Source organism: Hipposideros armiger, unplaced genomic scaffold (assembly GCF_001890085.2).
Source record: "Hipposideros armiger isolate ML-2016 unplaced genomic scaffold, ASM189008v1 scaffold_53, whole genome shotgun sequence".
Lineage (NCBI taxonomy): Eukaryota > Metazoa > Chordata > Mammalia > Chiroptera > Hipposideridae > Hipposideros > Hipposideros armiger.
This window is the reverse complement of record NW_017731403.1, coordinates 1,931,301-1,957,158: the sequence shown is the minus strand read 5'-3', so window position 1 is coordinate 1,957,158 and position 25,858 is coordinate 1,931,301. Positions and strand designations below refer to the sequence as shown.

General features: G+C 35.9%; 1 protein-coding gene across 1 annotated transcript in view; it reads right to left on the bottom strand.

Moving 5' to 3' along the window:
* The window catches only part of SCFD2 (sec1 family domain containing 2), a 344,198-nt gene that overhangs the window by 283,814 nt on the left and 34,526 nt on the right, over positions 1 to 25,858 (bottom strand). Inside the window, exon 4 of the mRNA XM_019640903.1 lies at positions 9,865 to 10,040. Within this exon, the coding sequence (XP_019496448.1) occupies positions 9,865 to 10,040 (176 nt within the window). The remainder of the gene's footprint in view (positions 1 to 9,864; positions 10,041 to 25,858) is intronic.

Below are 25,858 nucleotides of genomic sequence, written 5' to 3'. Positions count from 1 at the left end.
CAGCTCCAGGTTGAGCTGTTGTTCAGCATCTTAGCTGTAGAGGGCAGTGTCACTGGCCCTCATATGTGGGATCCGAACCGGGGCCCTCTAGCATCCCAAGCGAGTTCTTAACCATCGCGCCACTAGGCCGGCCCTCAATAGATTATTATTACATGGAAAGGGAAACTGCCTTCTTTTGAAAAAAGTTTTTTCCTCCACCATTTGGAAGTGACACCTCTCTTGGCAAAGAGCTAGAGGGCAGAGGCTGCTCTGGAGAAGAAAGAAACTAAAGAGATGACTTATATTTCTGAGAATTAGTAAAGTTTATTCTATTTATAGATGAGACGGTGTCTTGCCAGGTGTTCTGAATTGTAAGGAAAAAAGGGAGTAGAGGTCTTTTGAATTAATAAGAGTCTAATCGCATGAGCCCCTGCTGGACTACCATGTTAGGCTGCTCACATCTTTTGAATTCCAATGTCCTTTATCTGGGACTTTTACCCATAAATTTCTTAGAAAAATTAAAAACTCTAATAATTTAGTATTGCATTAAAATAAATTAAATCCCATATACTATTTCCAAATCTCCCAGAATCTAGTGATGTTTAAGAGCACATGCATCAAGACAACTCATTATTTTGATCATTTCCCCAGGATATTATAAAATGATCAAAATTACAAGGCTCACAGCACAAACTTCTGTGATGAAAATTGCAGTAAAACATGACCATGTTAATTAGAATGCTTGGCTGCTATCACAAAGACTCAAAATTACAGAGGGTTAAACAAGATAAGAATGTATTTCTCACTCACAGAAAGACCAGGTAGGTGGTCCAGGGCTGGTATGGTGTTTACACCATTTTCAGAGAACCAACTATGGTTCTTCCATCTTTTTGTTGAAATGTCTTCAATGCATAGCTTTCTCTCATAATCCCAGTTGACCACTCCCGCTCTTGCCATCCTGGCTGCATTTCAGTCCATAGAAAGGGGAAAAAGGAAAGGCATGTACCTGTCCTTTTAGCGCATAGCCTGAAAGTGGCCCCCATCACTGCTACTCGTGTCTCATTCCCCAGAACCTGGTCATGACTAGCTGCAAGGGCAACTGGGAAGCATGGTCATCCTTGTGGGTGGCCATGTGCTATGTAAAAAGGTGAGACGAGGTGGTGAGAACATTAAGATGCCTCTGTCCTAAAGGCCATAACAAGAAGCCCCTTTTGATTGGTAAACCACTCAAATATCTATCCACCAATTGCAGGTACCCATCTGTGGCAAGTAAACTCCATGCTTATAACAAACTTCTTAAATTCCCATGGGCAGAGGGTTCAGCCTACTACTTACTACAAGTGTGAAAATGAAGATTCTACATTCTGGGACATACTTATGAATTAGGTCAATAAAGTCCCTAATCTCACTTATTTTGTAATCTAGCAGAGGGAGACAATGAATACAACATGAGAAGGGAATATAAAACAAAGTGATTCAGAGGCTACTCAGGGAAGACTTCCATGAGGAGATGGTATTTGTTTTCATCAGCCATGAAAGAGTTGGGAAGATGACATTCTAATAAGAGGGACTAGTTATTGCTAAAGCCCCAAGCTTCCCTATTTGTCAGAATCAAAGCTGTTTCAGCTCTAGTTTTCTTTCTTTAAGCCTGCTATGCATGAAGGGGAGTGGATGAAGGGGGGTGGGGTGGGGGAGAGAGATCCCTTGCTGCACATTCAGGAAGGGGAGATCTGTAACAGTATTACTAAAACTATTACTTAACAGCTAAGAATAATGTGGAAGACTCCAAAACCACAAAAAAAGAGGACCTGGAGCAATCTATAAAGAAAGGAGGATAAACAAAGTAAGTGGTTAGAGAAGCTGACAGACAGCATTGCCTTTATATTCAAAAGTTATTTTTCTTCACTTGTTCTAAATAATGCATCTTGGTGTATATATTTCTTAAAGTTAACTAATTTCCAGTATACTGTTATAACTAAATTTTAGTGTACAATGAGTAATCAGCAGTTGGGAATTAAATGTCTTACATGTTTTTAATTAAAATGGCTTATATACAAAACAGGTAAAAACAAGCAAATCCAATAATTAAATATTTATACATTTGTATGACTTTAAAACACTAATTATGAGTTTATTTTAATTAAGATAATGTCATAATTTTTAAGAATTTAAATGCACTGTTCTTATATTTAAAATATTACACAACTTATATTTCACTATAGGGACACAAGCTAAGTCAACATATTCTTGAGCTATCTGGAATCCACTCAAAAAATCTTAACCTAAGACCTCATAGTGCCAGCATATGAACACATCCCCAGAGCATCTATCCCTTGGCCCTAGAGAAGATTAGGGGAATAGTTCAGCATCACTTAAGTAATCATGATGTATTCACAGCATATTCCACTAGCCGCAAACTTACCTCAAAAAAAGATCACCTCCTTAACTTATGAAAGGCACTACAGTGAGATGAAAACCCCAAATGGCAAACCTTTTGTCAAACTCATGGCCAGTAAAGGCAAGCTGCCACTCAAATGCCACTATTTTAACCCAATAGCTTTGCCAACACAGCAGTCAGGAAGACATCAAGTCAGATCCAAGGTCAGGGGAAATGTTCATCCACTTCTTAACTTCAAAACCCCATTTCATTGACTCTAAGACATCACAGATTGTAACACACAGTATTACTCTATGTATTCTCAGCAAGAAATAAAAAGTACTGCAGTTAAACTAAGAAATGCCATTGATTTCAGGATGCATCCCAATTTCAGAAATGTGAAAAAATGGACGTCTAAGAATCAATGAAAAATGGTAGTATTCTCCTAGCCAGATGGGCTCCTTCTGTTTTCTGAATAGAAAATGACCTTCACTATTTTCAGCTCATTTAAAAAAAAAAAAGTTTGCCTCTGTATTATGTTACTATCTCCCTGATTCCTACCTCTCCTTGCATAACTGCTTCATACAAATGTCCAAAGAGGTAATTGATAAATCCCCATTTAAGCCTTCTCCAAAAATATTTAAGACAGTTCATTCAAAACAACTGCTGATTACTGTAGGGCTCTCCAAGGAGGCTACCAAAAAATAGCGCTTTCTTCTCGGTCATGGTTCTGAACAGGTTGAGAAATAAAGCAGAGCTTAATAAAGGCCTGAGTTTAAACATCACTTTTATCATTGATAAAGGCCAGACTGGGTGGTGGGGTATTAGGTCTGTTCCCCATGTTGGCTTGCTCATGTGGAGCTCCAGAATCAGACAGCTCCTCCCCAGGTCACAGACAGGCACCGACCAGGGCAGCCCTCCTGGGAAGACGCAGGGCCAAGCATCTGCTCCCTGCTGCCAGCTCGCTCTAAAACAATAAGAAGAGTGGAGAAAGAAGACACTGCCACCCAATATGGGCCGATTCTGATCCTGCAGGAGCTGAGCACCACTGTGCTCTCCACAGCAGGGCCACTCCCAAGAGGAGACAAGGCAGTTGAACCTATTTGATCATCCCACTTTGCCAACCAGATAAAACGGCCCTCTTCTTAAGAGGAGTGAAGCATAAAAGCATGCCTTGGAAAACCCTTCCCCATGGAAATCAGGAGTGGCGGACAGGTGTTCCTCTACAAAACTTGCCTTTGTAGTTATTTTGGTAAAATGCTGTGAAAAACACTGTGACATAATAAGAAATATATGTTTGGTTTCTGCCCCCTCAGTTTCCAACACACAGCTCCTAAAGCCCTTGTAATTTTCTGAGCAATAGGGCTGCTAGGAGCATCTTTTGTTCTAATATTTGCTCTCTGACCTTGTTTCCTGGTCCACAGAACTCCTAAATCCCTTGGGATTTCTTGGGTGATGGGAGCATCTTTGTTCGAATGAGGTGTCTCTTGGCGGGTTCCTAGAGAGCTTGTGGATGGGGGCTGGTCACCAGAAAGACCAAGCCATGTGTAGAATCTTGGAACTTACAGCCTTACCCCTTATCCTCCAGGGAGGGGAGAGGGGCTAGACATTGGGTTAACAACCATGCGATGTTATGTGATGAAGCCTCCATAAAAATCCCTACAGAATAGGGTTCAGAGAGCTTTGGGGTTGGTAAACACATCCACACCCCGCAACTTCAGGAAAACAGAAATTCTGCACTCGGAACCCTTCTGAACCTCACTCTGTGTACCTCTTAATCTGTTCATCTGTATCCTTTGTAATATTCTTTATAATAAGCTGGTAAGCTTAAATAAATGTTACCCTGAGTTTTGTGACCCATTACAGCAAACTATCAAACCTCAGGAGGGGGCTGTGGGAACTTCATTTATAGCCAGTTTGTCAGAAGTATGAGAGGCACAGACTTGCAATTGCTGTCTGGGGGTGGGGGCTGTCTCATAGGACTGAGTCCATAACCTGTGGACTCCATGCTGACTCAATGAAGTTAGTGTCATAATTGAATTGTAGAGTCACCCAGTCTCCACTGGGTGGAGAATTGGTTGGTATGGGAAAAACCCCACACATTGGTGCCATAAGTGTTGAGAGTAGAATGTAAAAGAAACAAGTTTTCTTTTAAACATGTTATATAATTTTCCTTCTCAGGAAAAATGAGAAATTTCCCTAATCTATAAACAACACTCAGGGGTCTGACTTTGGGAATCATCTTTTTCTGCCTCTTCCCTCAATCTTTACCTAAATGATATCACCAGCACTTTTGCAAATGACAAACTGTTATGAAGCAGAACTTCCCAGGGTGATGGTGAAACCAGGAACAGACCTAAAGTAAGCCATCATACTCCCAAACCCAACCATATGGCTTGGAATCTAATAGAAGTTCTAGAGGACTGAGAAGGTAAAAGCCACCAATTGGATATAGGACAAGCAGACATACTGTTCTTCAGTTTAGGTACTTACTTGATTTGTTACAGAAGGGGTATTCTGAAATTTAGTATAGCATTAAAAAAACAAATTCTACCTGCTAAAAAGTACTTTGACAACTAATAAAATGGTTTGCCTACTTTTCATTGCAAAGACACATAAAATTTGAAACTAAAGCAATATTTACCTGGGTTATCTTAAGAGGTTTTATAACTCATTTATATTTTATTTAAAATAATTTTCCAAGTTGGATATTTTAATTTAGAAATGTAAATTCTGCCTAAAGAAATAATGAGGTAGATAATACAAATATATTTATAAATTGTACTTTTTAGGAAGTATAAACATAGCTGCTTCTTCTACTACATAGTTTGCTATCAGTTTATAACCACAATATGTTATCGTCAATAAAAGTTTTCCTTTGTGACAATTAGCATAAATACATCAGCTGTACATTGGAAAAACAGTAGGATTTAAATGTAGCTTTAAATGAAAATACCGTTAAACATTATCAAATAGTAAATATGAAAAAAGTGAGATTTTTTTTAACAGTCTCATTTTCCTTAAAAATTTTAATTAAAAGAAAATCTAGTTAAGAATATATTAAAGGCATTACTCATATAAAACACATTGGCATTTGTAATATTTCTGGCTCAGCTAAAAGAATAAGTAATTACTATTTATTGACCACTTACTATATGTAAAGCATTGTACTTAGTGATATACATATCTAATCTCATACAGTCCTGACCATAACACTATGAGGTAGTCACTTTATTTCTATTTAGATGAGGAAACTAAATCAAACTTTCTTGTTATATTATAAAAATAAGTCTTCATAGTCTACTACCAAATTAAGTAAATCCATGCTTTGATTAAAAAATGTAAACAGGTCTGGGCCATTGGCTCATTGGTTAGGAGTTGGCTTGGGATGCGAGCTCTGAGCAGCAGGACCCCAATTTAGATCCTACATGAGGGCCAGTGACACTGCCCTCTACAGCTAAGATGGTGAACAACAGCTCAACCTGGAGCTGGGCTGCCATGAGTCACCAGGGACGGTGTAGGCTGCAGTGGGGCTGGCCGGCAGCAGGCGTGAGCTTTCGTGAGCCGCCGTGAGGCGCCATGAGTGGCCATTGGATGGCCACTCATGGCGCCTCACGGCGGCTCACGCTGGCTGCCAGCCACTCACAGTAGCTTACGGGAGCCCACTGCAGCCCCACTGCAGCCTATGCCATCATTGGCCACTCACAGCAGCCCAGCTCCAGGTTGAGCTGTTGTTCACCATCTTAGCTGTAGAGGGCGCAGCATCACTGGCTCTCATGTGGGATATGAATTGGGGCCCTGCTGCTCAGAGCTGGCACCCCAAGCCAACTCTTAACCAATGTGCCACTCCACCAGCCCTCCTTTGGTTTTTAAAACCCTATTTGCTGACAATAAATATTAAATTTTTCCCAACAATACTCAAAAAAGTTTATCTTTTATGCATATAACATTATCTTTCAGTTGTTTTTAGGAGCCTGAGTCAAACATAAGTTTTATGACGAGTACACAGATCTATTGCTGACTAGTCATTAAGTAGCATAAACCAAAGAGCCAAGAGTTGGTAGCAAGTAGAAGAAATGCAGTAATATATGTTTAATTCTAGATTTCCAAGACAAATTTATTTTTCTTAACCAAGTAGTCTATAATATTACTTAGGGCATAAAATCAACACTGAAGTTCCAGTGACAGGGGCCTGGTAGAGTGGTGGAAATGAGTCTCCAAAGAAATAAACTCTCGACGCTGGCTGAGATTTGCATCTAAGTGGCTTTCAACCACTTTAGAAAAAGCTAGAAGGTGCTCTCATGCTCAAAATCAACTCAAATGTTTTACCTTCAAACCAAAGGTTGTAAAAGGGACAGCTCACCTTATATTATGACTTAATACACTAATGGAAGAAATATTTAAATATTTAAAATAAGCATTGTGTCTGTAAACAAAGAGCAATTACAATGGCTAGTTTATACGTTCACCTATGCTGAAACACTATCTTGTAAGGACCAAGCTATCACTGAGAACACGGTGCTAGCCAGTGTGATGATCAATTGTGATAAAAGTGAGGTTTTAGTATTTTAAATGCTTGTTTCTTTTCCCAGTCTTTTTATTCGTTTTCAGTTGCTGAATCACACCAAGTACCATGGTCACATCTGAGGTAGTCTAATATGGAACAGGATTCCAAAAATTAATTATAAATATAAGATGGCTTGGTTTTTCTGGTGATCAGCCCCCGTCCATGGGTTCATGCCTGCGTGCATATGCATGCGTGTGTGTGTGTGTGTGTGTGTGTGTGTGTGTGTGTGTGAGAGAGAGAGAGAGAGAGAGAGAGAGAGAGAGAGAGAGAGGGAGGGAGAGAGGGTCCAAGTTTAACCAGATTAAAGGAGAAAAACTATATAATCATTTAAAAAATTCAGAATTTGCATTAAATGAAATTTACATTCATGCATGATAAGAACAACAGCTCAGCAAATTAGGATTAAGAAGGAACTTCCCTCACCTAATTAAAAACAAAACAAAACCTCAGCAACATAATATTTAATGGTAAAATTTTAGAATGCTTTTTTCAAGTCAGGAATAAGGTGAAGATGTCTATTCTGAACGATGTCTTAGTGTGCCTACTCAGTGCCTAAAAAAGAAAATGGTATCAAGTGTGGAAAGGAAGAAACAAAATTGCCATTATTCATAAATGATATTATTGCCCACACTGGAAACCCAGCAGAACCAATGAATCACAGCAAGATAAAAGAACATAAATATATCAAATGCAAGGTTGCTGCATATGTGATCAGCAGTCAAAAGTCAAGAGTATTCCTGTACACTAGCAATAAATAATTAGAAAATTTAAAAAACTCAATTCACAATGGCATTGAAATCTTTAAACTATCCACAAGTAAATCTAGTAAGTCTCTTTTATAGAGAAGAGCATAAACTAGACATATTGATTTTAAAATGCTATGTTATGAATTCTGTGATGGATAAACTGAACACTGGAAAAGACTAGAAACTGGAAATACACCCACCTTTCTATGAGATCTCAGTATATTACATGTCAGTGGGAAAAGAATGAATGTCTTTTGGCTCCAGATAACAGAAAAACAATTGTCAAAATGGCTTGAACAATGAGAAAAATTATCATCTCACAAAACCAGATATTTTGAAGTAAGGCTCAAGGTCACCATTAAGGATTTAAGTTTTCTTCTGTCTTCCTAAGGATATCAGCGAGCTCCCTTCATTACCACAAAATGTTCAACATGTCACAAACATACATCAAGAGGCAGAAAAAGGAGTTTGTTCCTTCAGTATGTATCTTTCTATAAGAGCAAAAGAAAATCTTTCCTAGAAACATTTTCAGCAAACTTCCCTTTGTCTCTCTTTGGCTAGAACTGCTAAACCAATCATGAAGTGGGGAAATGTGAATACCAATATAGTCTGAGACCAACTAGGATTTGCTTGAATCATGTGGGAAAAGACTAGATACTGGAACAAAACTGGTGTTCTGCCAACATGAGAAAGAGAAAAATGACTGTTAGATAAGTATTCTATAGAACAATAGAATATTGCATAAATATAAAACAGTTTTTGCTGTTGCCCAACAGACAAAAAATGTGCAAAGTATAAGAATGAGCAACTGACAGAAGAGGAAAATCGAATAGCCAATAATAAGTGCTATAAAAGATGCTCAGATTCATAGTAGTCAGAGAATTGCAAATGTATACATCCAGGTAGAATTAACCCACTATACAAAATGTTTAAGTTTGATAATAGTGAGTGCTGGACTCTATGCTGGGAAACAAACTGTCATCCATTCTTGGCAGAAGGTCAACTATTATAGTTGAACTTCTTTGGTGATCTATTTGATGATATTTAGTAAACTCAACAATATGTGTAGTGAACAATCTAACAGTCCTCTCCAAGGTGTATATCCTCAAGAAACTCTTTCACATGTGTACCAGAAGACATGTTCCAGGATATTCATCACTTTCTTACTAATCCCACACAAACACACACACACACACACACACACACACACACACGGCATGCAAGCATGCACACAAATATGGAACAGCCTAAATATACATCAATATGGACTGGATAAATAAATTGTATATTCATACTATCAAATAGTATGGTAGAGTTTAAACAAATGAACTAGATCTATACACATCAACTTGGATGTGTATAGTTTATGTGACTATATAAAAAGTAAAGCTCATAATATTCTGTATTATTTATAGGGAAATATTAATTAATATTTAATGAATAAAAATATAGAAACAAAGAATCAAACTTGTCATTACGTCTGAGAAAGAAAAAAGGAGACTCAGATCAGGAAAGGGTATAGTATCAGTGATGCTTCAACTTTATCTCTATTTTTATTTCTCTAATTTAAAAAAGCATAAAATAAATATTAAAGACTAGTAAGCTATATTGAGTCTATTTGGAGAGTACATAGATATTTGTCACTTAATGTATTTTGAAATACTTTACAATTTTTAAAAATATATCTTTATAAAAAAGTTTTCCATGAAAATAGTTCAATCATGAAAAGGTCCTATCCCACATACAAATTTCTTCATAAAACTACAAATAGAGTTTGCCTCCTTTCATCTTTTACTAAGCCACATGCCATGTATGCATTTTAAGAATTTGAGACTAGTGTCAGAAGAAATGCAATTAGCAATAATATTCTACAGAAGTAGCAGGAACTGAATAAAGATGCCACAAAGATCAAGAAAGGTCCAAGTGGAATGAAATTTAAAAGAGGTTTTCAAAGGTTAGTCAAATGCTCAAACAACATTCTTAGTATTGAGTATGAAGCCAAAGATGTCACTGTCAAAAAACAAAAGATATAGACAAAGTTTCTATTTTAATTTGAGGGCATAAGGAGAATACGATATAGAGCATATGTCAACAATAGGATTTATTACTAAGACCACAATAAATATCAAAGTTTTTCCATGGAAGCAAAAATTTTAATTATTAATATTCCCCAGAAGCTCCCATAGCCAACATACCTGGAGAAGGAGCCTTTCAAAAGCCAGAAAGTTGTCCCACTTGGCAGTCTGCGGGTGTTTCAGAGTTTGAACAGTGGCCAGCCCGAGCTGTAAGAGTCCACAGTGATTCACTAAAGCTTTGAGATTGTTCTTGAAGAGCTGAATATAGGATGTCAGCTGCCCTGGAGTGACTCTCCCTGGAGAAACATAATAATTTTTCAATGAACCCTCTTCTGGGAGTGGTACAAATAATGAGAAGAATGCCATTAATAATACTAACTGCCTTATATTGGGACAGAATTTCATAGTTGACTGCAAGCTTTGCTAAGCTATTGTGATTTTTACAACATGGTGACAACAGTGAAGTTGACAGCATCACCTGCATTTTGCAAGTAAGGAAACAGATGTTAAGTGATCTGGCCAAAGTCATATTACTAGTAGGATTCATTTTCTAATTCTGCAGTACCCAGTAAATAAGTTCTCAAATAAAGTCACACAAATATTTGTTGAGCTCAACATGGATACTTCATCAAGACATATAATTTATCAATCTGAGAAGCAAGATTTCTAATTGTGTGTATATGTATATAAAGTAACAGGAGAAATCTGTTATGACTGTAGCTACAACTTTGTCACAGATATCAGTGGGTTCATGACAATACAAGGATAAAAAAGCTGGCTGTTACACAAAACAAAAATGTATAGAACACCAGGGTGGCAAAAACACGGGAAGGTGACATATCAGAAGGAAGGGTTTGGTGACATAATACATTTGCTACAATGATCACCTAGATTTAGAACAAGAGAACCCACATCATAAAAAACTAAAGATTGTACAAAAACAAAAATAAACAAAAACCGAACCTGCTGAAGATCACTCCTTTAGAGCCTCTAAGTACAACTTTTGCATATAGCAGTCTTTCAGTTGAGTCACTTCTCACTCTCCAATCTGTCAAATTTAATTCCTGCCATTTATCAGTGCTATGCACAAAACTCCTGAACGCCACAAATTCTCCCTATTGGGCAAGAAGGCACTGGGGCCAAACATAGATGCAAGTCAAGTACATCTTTCTTACACATCATACCCATGCTGTGTTTGTGGATTGCTCTCTGATGCCTGAAATCCAAGTTTGTTTGTTATATCCAGGTTTGTTAAGAATACTTTACAATGAAACCACCTATCTTTATTTAGCACTTTACAGTTTACACAATGCAGCCATGGCCTCTTCTGATTCTCATAGTAACTCTAAGAGGTAGCAAACGAGGCACGTGCTGCATTCTTAGCCCCACCTGAGGCACTGAGTTTAGTGCCTTACACGGTGCTAAATGGCTGATATCATTTAATAAATGGTTTCTGCTATAGAGCATAACACAAAAAAAATAAAGACCTAGACAGAAAAAACTTCTACGCCTGACACATTCTTTTCATTACAGTTTTTGAGGAGATTAAGAATTTTGGAGGCTCTTGTTACCAGTTTGTCAGGGTGAGAATCTGAAGAATAAGAATAGCAGGAATGATAAGTGGGGAGGTGAATCTCACTAGTTTCTTTGTTCCCTTGGTAGAGCATGAGTTCATTCCTGATCCTCAAAGCAGCAAGCTAACGATTTGCTTGCTTAAGGACTCATAGAGAAAAGTCTCATGAACTCTGTTTGGTTTTGAGTCAGGCTTATTAAGGTATAACTTCCATACAGTAAAATTCATCCTTTCCTGAAGTACAGGCCTATGAATTTTGACAAATGCATACAGTCGGGTAAGCACTATCATAATCAACATAGAGACCATCTCCCTCTTCGTAGTCAATTCTCTTTCCCCACCCTGCAGCCCTTGGTGAACACTTTACCTGTATTTATCTGATTTGTGTCTCACAGTTTTGCCTTTCAAGAATGTTATATAACTGGAATCATACTGTACATAGCCTTTTGAGTTTGGCTTCTTTCACTTGAGCATGATGTATTTGCTATTGATCAGTGTTGCTGTATATATTCGTAGTTTGCTCCCTTTTGGGACTGAGTAATATTCCATCATATGCATGTGCCACAGTTTATCTATACATTCACCAGTTAATGACCATCTGGGTTGTTTCCAAGTTTTAGAAATTATGAAGAAAGCCTTTACAAACATCCATATACAGGTTTTTATGTGTGTATGTGTGTGAACATATGGTTCCATTTTTCTTGGGTAAATTTTTAGGACTGGTGTTGCTGGGTCATATGTTAAGTATACATTTAACTTTATAAGAAACTGACCAACTGATTCCCAAATGTGCTGCCCCACCAGCAACATATGAGAGTCCTAGTTGCCTCACAGCCTCACCAGCACTTGGTATTTATTGCTAGTTATTTGGATTTTAGTCATTCTAACAGGTGTGTAGCAATATTTCATTGTGGTTTTAATTTGTATTTTTCTAATGACTAACAATGTCGATCATCTTTTCCTGTGCTTATTTGCCAGCTCATATCTTTTTTGGTGAAGTATCTGTTCAAACCTTTTGCCCATTTTTTATTAGGTTGTTTATTATTATTGAGTCGTGTCATTAATTTTTATTAATTCGTTGCTTCAACATATATTTCTGTGCCAGGCACTGTTCTTGCTGCTAAGAATAAATCCATGGACAAATCAGACAAAAATCTCTGACCTCATGGCCAACAAATAAAGAAGACAAACAATTCCTTGATGCTCTCCTAATTAATTCAGCCTACTACATGCTATTCTTTCATAGGGGATGAGGACCTTTCGTGTCAATAATTAACATGTTTACACAATGACATCTTCAAATGTTAAATATTGACATTAAATATATGAAAACAAATTTTCACACAAAATGGGTTCAAGTCTAAGATCACCATGAGCCCCATTTATTTGTTTATATACTGGACTGCAGGTGATGGCAGCGTGCGTGGTTCCTGGACACACAGAGCTTTGTCTATCAAGAGAGGTATTCATACAACAATTACAGAAATAATTACTTAATCAGTATTGTGATAAGTACTGTTAAGCAAAAATACAAGATGTCTTAAAAGCATGAAAGGCTGGCTGTGTATGATATGAACTGCCTACCTCTCCAATCCTATCTCTGCAACTGAAGGAGGAGGAATTAAACATGCTCAAAATATACACAATCTATTCATAATCTAACTGTCTTTTAGAGAGTCCATAAGAAATGGAAATCATCAGAGAAAGTCATCAGAGGGGCTATTTAGATTTCCACGGTAATAATGATATGTTCAATTGAAAGATAAGAGTGTCTTTGATTCAAAAACATAGTTGAGCTTTTTATCCAGTTAGCGTTTCCTAGCTCAGACTCAGACACTGTAACCATATTTATATAATGCCCCTTCTCACACAAGACATGTGATCCAAAGGAATAAATGGATATATTTCACAACAAGAAATGCCAACAGAATAATGTGAATTTAGCAATTATTCACCCTTGCTGCTCTGTTCTGTTCCCCTGTATATCTTTTTCTCACACACACAAGCCACTAACACTTCATTAGATATGTCACAAAAGCAGAGTTTGGGGGGTAAAAATCCATAATATGCAAATCGGAATTGAGTAAGAGTACTACACACAGATGTTTTAAAATGTATGCTTCAAAATCTTAAACTTAATCACAACCTTAATAAAACAAGCCAAAATCAACCAGTTGACTACCAAAAATGCTATAATGAGACTAATAACTTGAGAAAGCTTTTCAGTTCATATCAACTAAAACAGCAAGCTACTAAAACCAGGTGTTGAAAAAGTCATAGACAGAGCATTTATTCATATCTCACATTACAAAACAAAACAAAACAAAAACCTTGTCAGGCAGATTTACATGTTGATTTTAAAATTTTAACCCAGCAGGCTTTGCAACACATTTTTTAAAGCCATAAAAATAAGGGTCATTTTATACCAAGACTGCATAACATATAGCAACTTTTTCAAAAGTGGTCATTTGAAATTTTAAAAATGGTTTTCAAGTAAGAAAAGCTATTAGGCTTTCTTTTTCTTTTTTATAGCTTTTAAGAAAGAGAAACAGGCTTCTGACTTCAATTCAAGAGAAAAACACAAAACTTTATCAACCATCAATGCTACATGTATTTAAAAACTCATGAAAATATAATTACCTCTTGGGGGAAAGGGGACAGATTTGAAAAATAAAAGGATTTAATATTTTAATATCATGTGCAATCCTTACAATATTGAATTCAAATGCACACTGGAGCCTATTTCTCTACTTACTGTATACACTTAATAAATTATAACTTTCTCTGTTTTGTGGCTTGTTAAAATATATTTAAAATATCTACACATATATGATTCTTTGTTGATATTCTTAAAAAGTATTCTGTCAGTGCCAGGCTTGATTTAATTGCAAAACTGTGTCTTAATGGTACAAAGCAGCCACACACACAGAAATTTGTCTAAAATAACATATTTGCTATTCAATGGTTTTTAAAAAACTCTTGATATAAGAAACAATAATACTGTCATTTTATGTGTTTTATTCATTTTCCTAATACCATTAATGAAAACACAGTGTGTGAAATTTAAATAAACAAACTTACGTTTACATATATGATTCTTTGTTGATATTCTTAAAAAGTATTCTGTCAGTGCCAGGCTTGATTTAATTGCAAAACTGTGTCTTAATGGTACAAAGCAGCCACACACACAGAAATTTGTCTAAAATAACATATTTGCTATTCAATGGTTTTTAAAAAACTCTTGATATAAGAAACAATAATACTGTCATTTTATGTGTTTTATTCATTTTCCTAATACCATTAATGAAAACCCAGTGTGTGAAATTTAAATAAACAAACTTACGTGCTTTAAGACTTGAGTTACCAGAAATCAGCATCGCATTTATCTCCTTTTTAATCATTTTTCCAATATCATAAAGGCAAAGTACATTAAAATATTAAATCGAATACATTCTGCTAAAACTCTGGTTTATTAGCTCACACACAAACAGGAATAATTTCCATATTACACAAAAATCACATCTGTTAAGTGCCTCTTTTTTCTCATTATTTTAACATTTTTTTGCCACCAAATAACAGCAGCTGAACCCAAAGTAATCGAATACAGCTGAACACTAGAAGCCACAAGAGGAACTGAGCACTGTATGCAGCTCCCAGGTATCCCTAGCTCCTCCTCTTGGCTCTGCCTGGCCGTGTGTCCTGCCTTAGAAGTGCTTCCAGTTTGGTTCTACCTGATCTTCAATGCTCTTGCCTCCATAACTAAACTAAATTCAAAATCTCTTTACACCCTCTTCCAGTGAGCTACCTCAACTCTTTTGTTCACATAAAGTCCTACATATGCTGTAACTTTTCTTTATTTATTGGAAGTTAGCATATCTTTTTAACTGTGTTAGTACTTTTATCAAGATTCTTATTGTTTTTATTAGTGCTTTGATTATAAATTTACAGAGATTTTTAAAAATTAAATTTATTGGGGTGACAATGGTTAGTAAAATTACATAGGTTTCAAGTGTATATTTCTATAATATATCATCTATATATCACATTGTGTGTTCACCACCCAGAGTCCGATCTCCTTCCATCACCATATATTTGACACCTTTTATCCTCTTCTACCTCCTCCCCTTACCTTCTGGTAACCACTAAACTGTTGTCTGTGTCTATGAGTTTTTGTTTCTTTGTTTGTTTATCTTGTTCATTTGTTGCCTTCAGTTTTATACCCCACATATCAGTGAAGTCATATGATTCCCGACTTTTTCTGACTTATTTTGCTTAGCATAATAATCTCAAGATCCATCCATGTTGTCACAAATGGCAGTATTTCAACTTTTCTGATGGCAGAATAGTATTCCATTGTGTATATGTACCACATCTTCTTTATCCAGTCATCTATCAAAGGACACTTTGGTTGTTTCCATGTCTTGAAGCTGCAATGAACATTGAAGTACATATATCTTTACGGATAAATGTTTTCAGACTTTTGGGGTAGATACCCAGGAGAGGGATTGCTGGGTCATATAGTAATTCTATTCTTAATTTTTTGAGGAACCTCCACACTGCCTTCCATAGTGGCTGCACCAATCTGCATTCCCCCCAACAGTGTATGAGGGATCCTTTTTCTCCACAGCCTCTCCAACACTTGTTATTATTTGTTTTGTTGATGATAGCCATTCTAACTGGTGAGAGGTGATATCTCACTGTGGTTTTTATTTGCATTTCCCTGATGATTAGTGATGTTGAGCATCTTTTCATATGTCTATTGGCCATCTGTATGTCCTCTTTTCATAGATTTTTTAATGCACTTCTGCTAACGATATTTTTTATCATGAACACTGATAACTAGTGTGTGATTTTGCAAAACAAGTTTTCTGGGAATACATATATAGAGGGTGCCAAAAAAATTATACACATTTTAAGAAGGTAAAGAAACCGTATTAATTGTAATACTCAATATATACCAATAACAAAAGATGAATACAAGCCACGTTTGATTTCTGCAATTACAAGATGTGCTCAAAGTGGTTACCATCAGCGTCCAGACACTTGATTACAGCAAACTACTGCTTGAGCATAGATAACATCTCTTAAAATGTGTATACATTTTTTGACACCCCTGGTATATGATAGCAAAGACATCCATACTGATATATAGACAAAGGCAACTCTATTACTATTAAACTATTGGTTGGTAGGCAGCACCATCAGAAAAATTCCAAATGATAATTCAACAGTTAACATAAGAGAGCCAGAATCTTGTGTATGAAAGATGGTTTAGGAGTTTGTAAATACTGTACAAAAGGCTCATAGTGTAGACTGAGCACATAAGTTTATATCCTCTTCTCATTCCATCTGAATGACAGAAAGGAACAACAAAGGATAGGAACACACAACAACAAAGAAATGGTAAGCCAGTCCATAAGCAGACAAAAGATTTCAAACACTTTTTGCCATCTATTATTTTTGTAACTTACATTACATAATCTTTTGTTTTGTTCTATTGACTACAAATGGCATCCTACACCTTTTCATGTTCTAAGACGAGGATATTAGCCACATCCACCCTTCCCTTTACTTTTTATTTCCCCCTTTCATCTCTCAAATCATCTTTACTTTTTTTTCATAGTGAAAGTTTTATATTTAGAATTAGGGAGCTGGACTGTTTAGATGATCCCATTATATTGGCAACATCAAAAGCAACATAGTCAGGAGTCAGTTGAACATAGGCTTTCTCTCCATCAGGCCTGATCAGGGTGTTGACCAATGTCAATAGAGCTTCCTCACAGCCTGTTTGATCTGGTGCTTGTTGGCCTTGACATCCACAATGAACACAACTGTATTGTTGTCTTGTATCTCCTTCATGGCAGACTCTGTAGTAGGGGGAACTTGGTGATGGCAGAGTGGTCAAGCTTGTTTTTCATGGGGACACTTTTCCAAGGATATGCGGGCTACCTTTCCTGTCCTGGGGTGTAGGAAGGTGGGTGATGTGCAGATCTTCTTTATTTATGGCTGTGGACACCTTTCAGCTCTGCTTTTCTGCCTTCAAAGGCTTTGCTTTGGCTTCGGCTTCGGCTTTGGGAGGGAAAGAGCTTCCTTCTTCACTTTGCCATCTTTGTGAAAAAGCAAATCATCTCTACTTTTATTTTATCTGGTCAAAATTTATAGCATTTATATTTTGTTCTGTAACTATAATTTAGTTTTATGTGCTTTTTCTATAGTTTGATTCAAAAAGTTCACCATTAATCAACAGTTGTTTGCATCATTATGAACTATATTAACTATTAATGACAGAGTCAAATTAAAATTATGTGCTATGATTACATTTCCTATGCATATAATATGCTTTGCTCCTAGAATGCTTGGTAGCCTTTGGGGCAGGGGGCAGGGGGGAGTGTATTATCTGCCTTAATCAAAGCTTCAAAGTATTCTGACCTTAAATATACTGGCTTATCTTCAGAATTGATGTGTTTTGTGGTTTTGCTTTTTTTTCCTCCGTGAACCCTTCACTCCCAAAAACCTTCATTCTCCAGGTCCATTTGGGTGGATACTTCTTCAGGTCTTTCTACACAGCCAGCAACCTGGAACTCCCTTTATTGCTCTCTTCTGTTGGCACACTGTTTAAATTCCCGACATTTCTTTCTTGATGCACTCCTTGTTTTTGTTTGTTTGTTTGTTTTTAAGCTGAGCCATCCTGCCACCTGTTGGTAGCTCAGCGGCTGCTCAGCTCGGGCTGGGCATCGAACTGCTGTTGCTCAGAGCTCAAAATCTTGAGCGAGCTCTTAACCAACTGAGCCACTCGGCCGGCCCTGCACTCCTTGTTTTGCTGGACACCCTCAACTAACTTCCTCAGAAAAATGTATGCAGAAGCAAAGTTCTTTTTATGTCTGAAAAGGCTTTTTCTTGCCCTCAAAGTTTAATAATAGCTTATCTGGTCTAGAACTTTCAGTTAAAATAATACTTTGCTTCCTTACCTTCTGGTTTTCAGGGCTGCTGATAAGGAATGTGTGCTACTCTCTTTCTTGCTCCTTTGTAGGTGAGCTTCTTTTTTCCACCTTGGGGCTCTTAAGATCTTTTCATTCTCTTGTACTCTGAGGATTCACAGTGATTATGTCTAATTTAGAGGGTTTTTTATTCTTTCTACTTGCTTCTCAGTAAGTCTATTCAATTTGACTTCTTCACATTTGGGAAAGTCTCACATTCTTTCTTTGTTAATTTCCTATTCTCTACTTTCTCTCTCTTTATGAAATTTCTAATAGTTCTTGGACTTCCTAGATTGTTTCTCTATTTCTTTTACCTTTTCAATGCCCTGTTCACTCTACATTTTAGGAGATTTTCTTGATTTACCATTGTATCTTTAAACTTTGGCTGAATTTTATTTTCTCAATAATCTCATTTCCAAGAGCTCTTTTTAAAGTAACAGCTTTATTGAGATATAACTCAAAACCCATAAAATTCACCCTCAAAGTATACATACAATTCAGTGGTTTTTAGTATATTCACAGAGCTATGCAATCATCACCACTATATAATTTGAGAACATTTTCATCACCCCAAGAGGAAGCCCATACCCAAGTCAGTTATGAAAAATATATACAGCTATAAAGCCATACATATTAGAATATAACCTGAATAAAATTTTCAGTTGGGGGACATAACTATTCTTACCTATACCAGGAAAATGAGGAACAACAGAAATGAGAACATTCAAATAATTATAGCTACAACTGAATTCTGATTTTAACATATCATTTTTATCATATTAAAAAATCTTTTTAATTGAGTATAAGTTCCTGGAAGGTAAAAAAAGGAATAGAAGAGTACTAACTGATGGAGCAAAACAAACAATAAAAATAAACATCCTACTCTCAGCCTCCCAAAAAGGCTTTGCCTAGAATAGGTGAAAAGGCACTGCAGCAAAGAGAGAGCCACCTGCCCAGAAAGTACAAGCAACTCCATACCCAGAAGTCTCAGGTATAATAGAGGTGGAGAGTGATGAGTATAACATCAAGCATACAAATCTTAAGTGTACAGTTCAATTAATGTTTACATATGTACCTATCCATGTAATCACCATCCATCAAATTATAGAATATGTCCAGCACTCTAGAAGACTTTCTCGTATACTTACCCAGTCAATAATCCCATAAGGTACACCATTACTTTTATCTCTATCACCACAGATCATTTTTGTCTGCTTTTGAACTTCATATAGTAGAATTATATTCATATGTATGTACTCTTTTGTGTCCAGCTTTTTTCTATCTCAATCTTTTTTTTTACTGTGTTTTATTGCTCGGTATGACTATACCAGTTTCTTTATCCATTCTTCTTTGAAGGACACTTAGGTTCTACAGTTTAAGACCATTATAAATAATGATGCTATGAACATTATAATACATGCCTCTTGGTAGACAGAAGCACTCATTTCTGTTGAATATATGCCCAGGTATGAAACTGCTGGGTGGGTATATACTTAATTTTAGTTGATTTTGGCAGTTTTCCATGGTTGTGTCAATATCTTCACACATTTTAAATGTGATTAAATTTAATAATTTAACATAATTTTTAGAGTGTATGTGTAGTGTTTAAAATGAGGTACAATTGTATGATTAAGCTTTTTTCATGGTATTTTATGCTGCATAGCCAAAACTTAAATGAGAGAGAAAAAAATCACAATGGGAACCATACTGACATACTATTGGCATGTATCTTTCTTTTTCTTATTATTTGTTTACATGTTTATTTACCTAATTACAATGAAAAAGGCCTGGGAGGCAAGATACTAATGTAGGAACAAAGGTTCCACTGAAGAGCAATGATGGTGGGGATGAGGGAAAGTGCTTTCACTTTCTATTTTACATATATTATGATTGGAATTTTCTAGAAGCATGTGCTAATATTACTCTTTAAGTAGTTTCTTGATTCTGAAATAAAATCATGTCTGTCTCATGTAGAATAAACAGATGTGTATTTTTCTCTGGAAAATTTGAGTTTATTACTATCACTGGTTTGTACAATGGATGAAGCATTGCCTTTCAACAGATAAAGAAATGGAAGAGTAATAATAACTGCCTGCTTCCTACTTCTGTTGAGGTCAAAGAGCAAAGAAATATGGTTAACTTGCAGGTGGAAAGATTTAAGTCAGACATGAGAAAAAAATGTCATGATCGGTATGACTATTAGACATTGAAACAAGTTATTAAAGAGGAAAGACATTACACGTCTTCTCCCATAGGGATTTGAAGGGCAGTATATACAGCCATCTGCATAGTGAAACTTGGCTAAAGCCCAGCTGGGAATTTATGTCCACTTTTATAACGCCATAAATACTAAAGAAGGTTTTCTGGGATATCCTTTAAATGGTATATGTTTCTTATAACACAAATGTTGAGCTCTACAGCATTACCAAGAGAGAATAAGAAACTAACGTAAAAAGAGCATTTTAATTCTATGAATTAATTCAATCAAAGGGGTCCAAAATTCAGAAATCTAGCAAGATATGTTTTCAGGATAGTATGGAATAAAGTATAACTGCTGTGGGACCAGAGGGTCACAAATAGAAAATAAACAACTCACCCTGAAAGTTATACAAAACAGTGAAATATAAAACCACCAGCAACACTTATGGTTTGGTGCTCTTTGGAAGTGGAGCTTTCTTGAGGCTAATTTAAACACTGCACTGACGTTTATAAACTCAGCAGAGAGCATGGAAAGGAACAGATGGATTACCCCAGTTATGGAGGGGGCAGGAGGCTACCAGGCTGACAGGGAAGGGGCATTTCCTTGCTAGGTCCATTATGACTTTGAAAGAAATTTCTGTTCTCAGGGGAGCCTCCAAGTAAAGAAACTTCCACCCTGCTGCCATGAGCCTCCTAACCATATCATTCTCTTGGGGCTTTTAAACTTCTAGTCCTCATGTTGAGGATCCCTTATGTTGATAAAACATAAAGATTAATAAGAGGAAGAGGAGAAGGAAGAAGATGAGGGAAAAAGAAGAAAAATAATATTCACCAATTTAAGTTAAAAATATAGAGCACAACTTGAAGAAGAGACATTAAAAATTCAGATTCCCATTTTGTGGATGAGGGAATAGAGAAACAGAGGCAACTCAAGTTCTGTTTTAGGTGATAAAGTATAAGAGAAGCATTTGTTTAGTGGCCTTAATACTTGCAGGCATTATTAATTCAATGAAACTCTTTCTCCAGATTCTCCTCTTCTTCCTACCCCTAAATGGATGTATTACTTAGGGCTCTGCCTTCAAACCTTTTCTCACTCATTCTACCTTCTCTTTCTGGATGATTACACATATACTATGTCATTTAGAAATACTATTATGTTTCCTTTAGAAATATAATATATGGCTTCAACATAATCACTAGGTAATTAAATCCCAAATCTCTACTTTCACTTCTGGAAACCATTACTCTAGTCACACATTTCCCACTGAGATGATCAGGAAACAAATCCTACAGAGAGAATAATTTCATCCCTCGATCTATTAGAATACTCTTCATATATAGTTGCATGACCACTGGTCATTATTTTTATAATGTGTTTAATCTGCCCAGAAAACAATAATGTCATTGTGCTATACATTCCTTTTACAGAACACCTTAAATTTCACGAACACTATGTCTCACATACGTAGTCATCTCATCTAGTTAACAGATTTCCAGGTATTAGAATTCACATTTTGCAGACAGAGAAACAGATTCAGCAAAGTTAAATAATTTGTTCATTGGAAAACAAGAGAGTTTATGTTTCCTGTCCCCTACAAGGATCTAATACATAGTATAGACACATAATAAATATCTTCTAAATGAATAAAAACAATTGTCTGTTACCTCTAGATCTGGATAATGTCCAGAAAAAAATTCCAGTGAGCCTTCCCCACTTCTATTTTGACATGTAGGAAATTATGCCAATCTTGTACCCCAGAGAACATGGCACTCTTTTAAATAATGGTTCTCAAAGATGCTCCACGGACCCCAGGGCCCCTGAGACACTTTCATGTAGTCAGAAAAGTCAAAACGATTTTCATAATAATAGAAGATATTACTTGATTTTGTTACTAGCTGTATTTGCACTAATGGTACAAAAACTAATGATGGATAACAGTGCTGGTGCCTCAGCGCCAATCAAGGCAGTGGTTCCAAATTACACATGTAGTTACTTTCACTTCCAAATGGCCATGATAAAACTGTAAATGTTATTAATTTTGTCAAATCTCGACCCTCAAGAAAGTGTTAATATTCTGTGTAAAGAAATGAGAATTATACAAAAAGCATTTCTGGTGCATACTCAAGTACAATGATTGTCTTAAGAAAAAGCACTGGTGTGATTATTTGAGTTGTGAACTGTTCACACTGTTTCAATGGCATACAATTTTTACTGGAAGAGACAATTGAAAAACTATGGTTCTTCACACATTTTTTCCAAAAAAATGAATGAAATGAGCCTGTCATTACAAGGAAAATAATTGACAGTTTGTATTGTAAATGACAAAAGTCATGTTTTCATGTGAAAATTATAATTTTGGGAAACTCATATCCACCCCTATATCTTTACATTCCTAGTACTTAAAGATTCTCTAATGATATCAGTGGGGCTATCAATCAACATAGTTTTGTTGTGTTGTATGATAGGGGTCAACATTTGGAAGCTCTTCACAATTTAGAGAACCAATACTTTCCAAGTGCCTAATGCACAATGGTATAAAATAATGTACATATAAAAGATCCATTCAAAGTATACGATAGACCAAAGGGTTTTAATGTAACAGAGTATAGAAAATTCAATGATATGGTTTCATATTTTATTGTACATTGCAATTAACCTATAAGAAATACCTCTTGTAAAGTTGGTATTGTATCAAAGAAGAATATCTCAAATTTTCTGAAAGTTTATTAAAATATTCCTTCCTTTTCAAACTAAATATCTTTTTAAGGTCAGATTTTCTTTATATACTTTACCCAAAATAATAATCACAACATACTGAATGAAGATGCAGATATGAGAATAAGACTCTCTTAAACCAAATTTTAGAAATGTGCAAAAATGTAAAATAGTGCCACTGTTCTCACTACCTTATTGTATTTCAGAAAGTTATTTTTTATAAAAATATGTTATTCATGTTAACATGTAATAAATTTACTATAATATTTTCATATTACTTAATGAATACTTTAAAATTTGTCCCTGCTTGAATTTCTAATGTGATATTTTCTTTCAATAAATCTATCAATCTATTTATCTATCTATGTTACAGATATCAATAGATATAATCCACATAAACAAAAGTTCTTTGGGTTGTTTAAGCAATTAAACTTTCTCCTTTAAGAGAATGCTATTTATTTCTCCTGGTGCTCATAATGTTTTAATATTACCTTGTACTGAGAAATTTTATATTTAAAATCTGAGGTTTCATAGGATCCCTCTCAGTGAATTTAAACACCAGAGGATCATCAATCTAGAAGTAAAAATCTCTGTTTAATGTCACAAAAATACTAAAAGTCTCTATCACAGTCAGAGAAATTTATACTTCAGTAGAATTTACAGCAGGGGCTGGGAGTACAGTGCATGGTTTAAAAAACATTTCACAATTTTAAATGCTGCTAGAAAAAAGTATTCCAGCCATGTAGTATAACAGAGCATAACTTCTTTTTTATGATGAGCTATATGATAAGCAGTTTTCAAATACCAATGTTTTATTATGTTTACATTCCAGCTCTTTTCCTTACTGTTGATGGTTATGTATCTGTTGGTATATGGAAATGAGGCACACCGAAATCCTGACTAGTATTCTGACTAGTGATATGAAACAGAAATGGGTAGCCACACTGTTATCTTTTACTAAATTATAGTTGGCACATGGACAGAGAGCAATTTGGGCCAATCTTTTTGGCCCTTTTACAACAAAAATTTGCTAACAATTGTCTGATTCTTTTTTTCTTCTTCCCTGCCCCTCCTTTCCCTACCCTCTCCCATGTCTGGAGTTTTAGAATAATGCAAACCATTTTATCTAAATTTTTTTTGGTCAACAGAAATCTCAGACATTTAAATTTGAACCCTATGGGGTTAGCTGTCTTTTTTTTGTTTTTCCTAACTGATTATTTTCAAAAGATACAGTCCTTTAGAAAAGTAAAGTGTGTTGATCTTGCAAGAGTCCTGCAATGAGCAATAAAAATAGATTTATGTTCTGTGATAGCATCATAAGGCTATATCGCTGAAGCCCAGTATAAATTAACCTTATCACCAAGATCCTTTGTTCATTCCTACTTTTCTTCTTTTTTTTTATGGGTAGGAACATTCCTACTTTTCTTGAATGATGAAATGAACTACTATTGTTTCAACATACTCATGGATAAGGAACTCTACACGGTAAACAAGCTTGTTCTTAATGTGTACTTAGAACTGTGGAAATTAAAGAAAAAGAAAGGGTGGGGGAGTGACAGGTTAGCTCAGTTGGTTAGACTGTGGTGCTGATAATACCAAGGTTGCCGGTTCAATCCCTGCATGGGCCATTGTGAGCTGCACCCTCCCCAAAAGAGTCAAAAAGGAGCGAGGGAGGAAGGGAAAGAGGCAGCAAAAAACTAGAATTATAGCCAAATGCCAGGATGGTCTCAGAGTAGCAGCTTTATTTCTACCCTGAAACAATAGTAAGACTTCTGGCATTGGTTATATAAAAATGAGGATGATTTTATAAATAAAGAGCATATTCTTTCACATCAGAATGTCTGGGTTTGAATTTCAGCCCTATCCCTTATCAGTTTCCTTTATCTGAAAAATGGGATAGTAATGGTACCTATCTTACCAGAATTACTGTCAAAATTAAATAAGATAACACATGTAAAGAGTTAGAAGAAGATCTAGCACATTGTAAGTAATCAAGAAATGGTATTTCACTTTTATCATCATTATGTTCCTTAAAGCCTTCATATATAGTCACCTAACACACTGAAATTTATGATTTTTATTTCATAATGACCCTGTAACATTTTTCCTTCTAGGTCCATTAACATTCACTTACTTCCAAAATTTTGTTCTTCTATTTCAACTTGATAGTTTGATTTGGGGTCTAGAAATCTCAGCAAAGAAAAATTTTACCATCCAGTAAAATGGACTAATACTGGAGGTGCCAAAAAATGTATACAGGTGGACACTTTGGTCAATGTTGCTCAAGCAGTAGTTTGCCATAGTCAGAAGTGTCTGGACCACTTTGAGCACCTCTTGTAATTGCAGAAGTCAAACGTGACTTGCATTCATCTTTTGTTATCAGTATATATTGAGTATTACAATTTTAATACAGCTTTCCTTTCTTAAAATGTGTATACATTTTTTTGGTACCCTCTGTATTTATTGGATATCTAAGAGCAGATTATAAAAGAGAAAACATTTGTTTTTTAAAGATTTTATTGGGGAATTGGAGGAGGGGAACAGTGTTGGAGAATCGGGGAAGGGGAACAGACAAGTTGCTGTCCTTTTGTTCTTCAGTCTAGTTGTGGAGGACATCGCTTCACTGGCCCATGTTGGTATTATCATTGC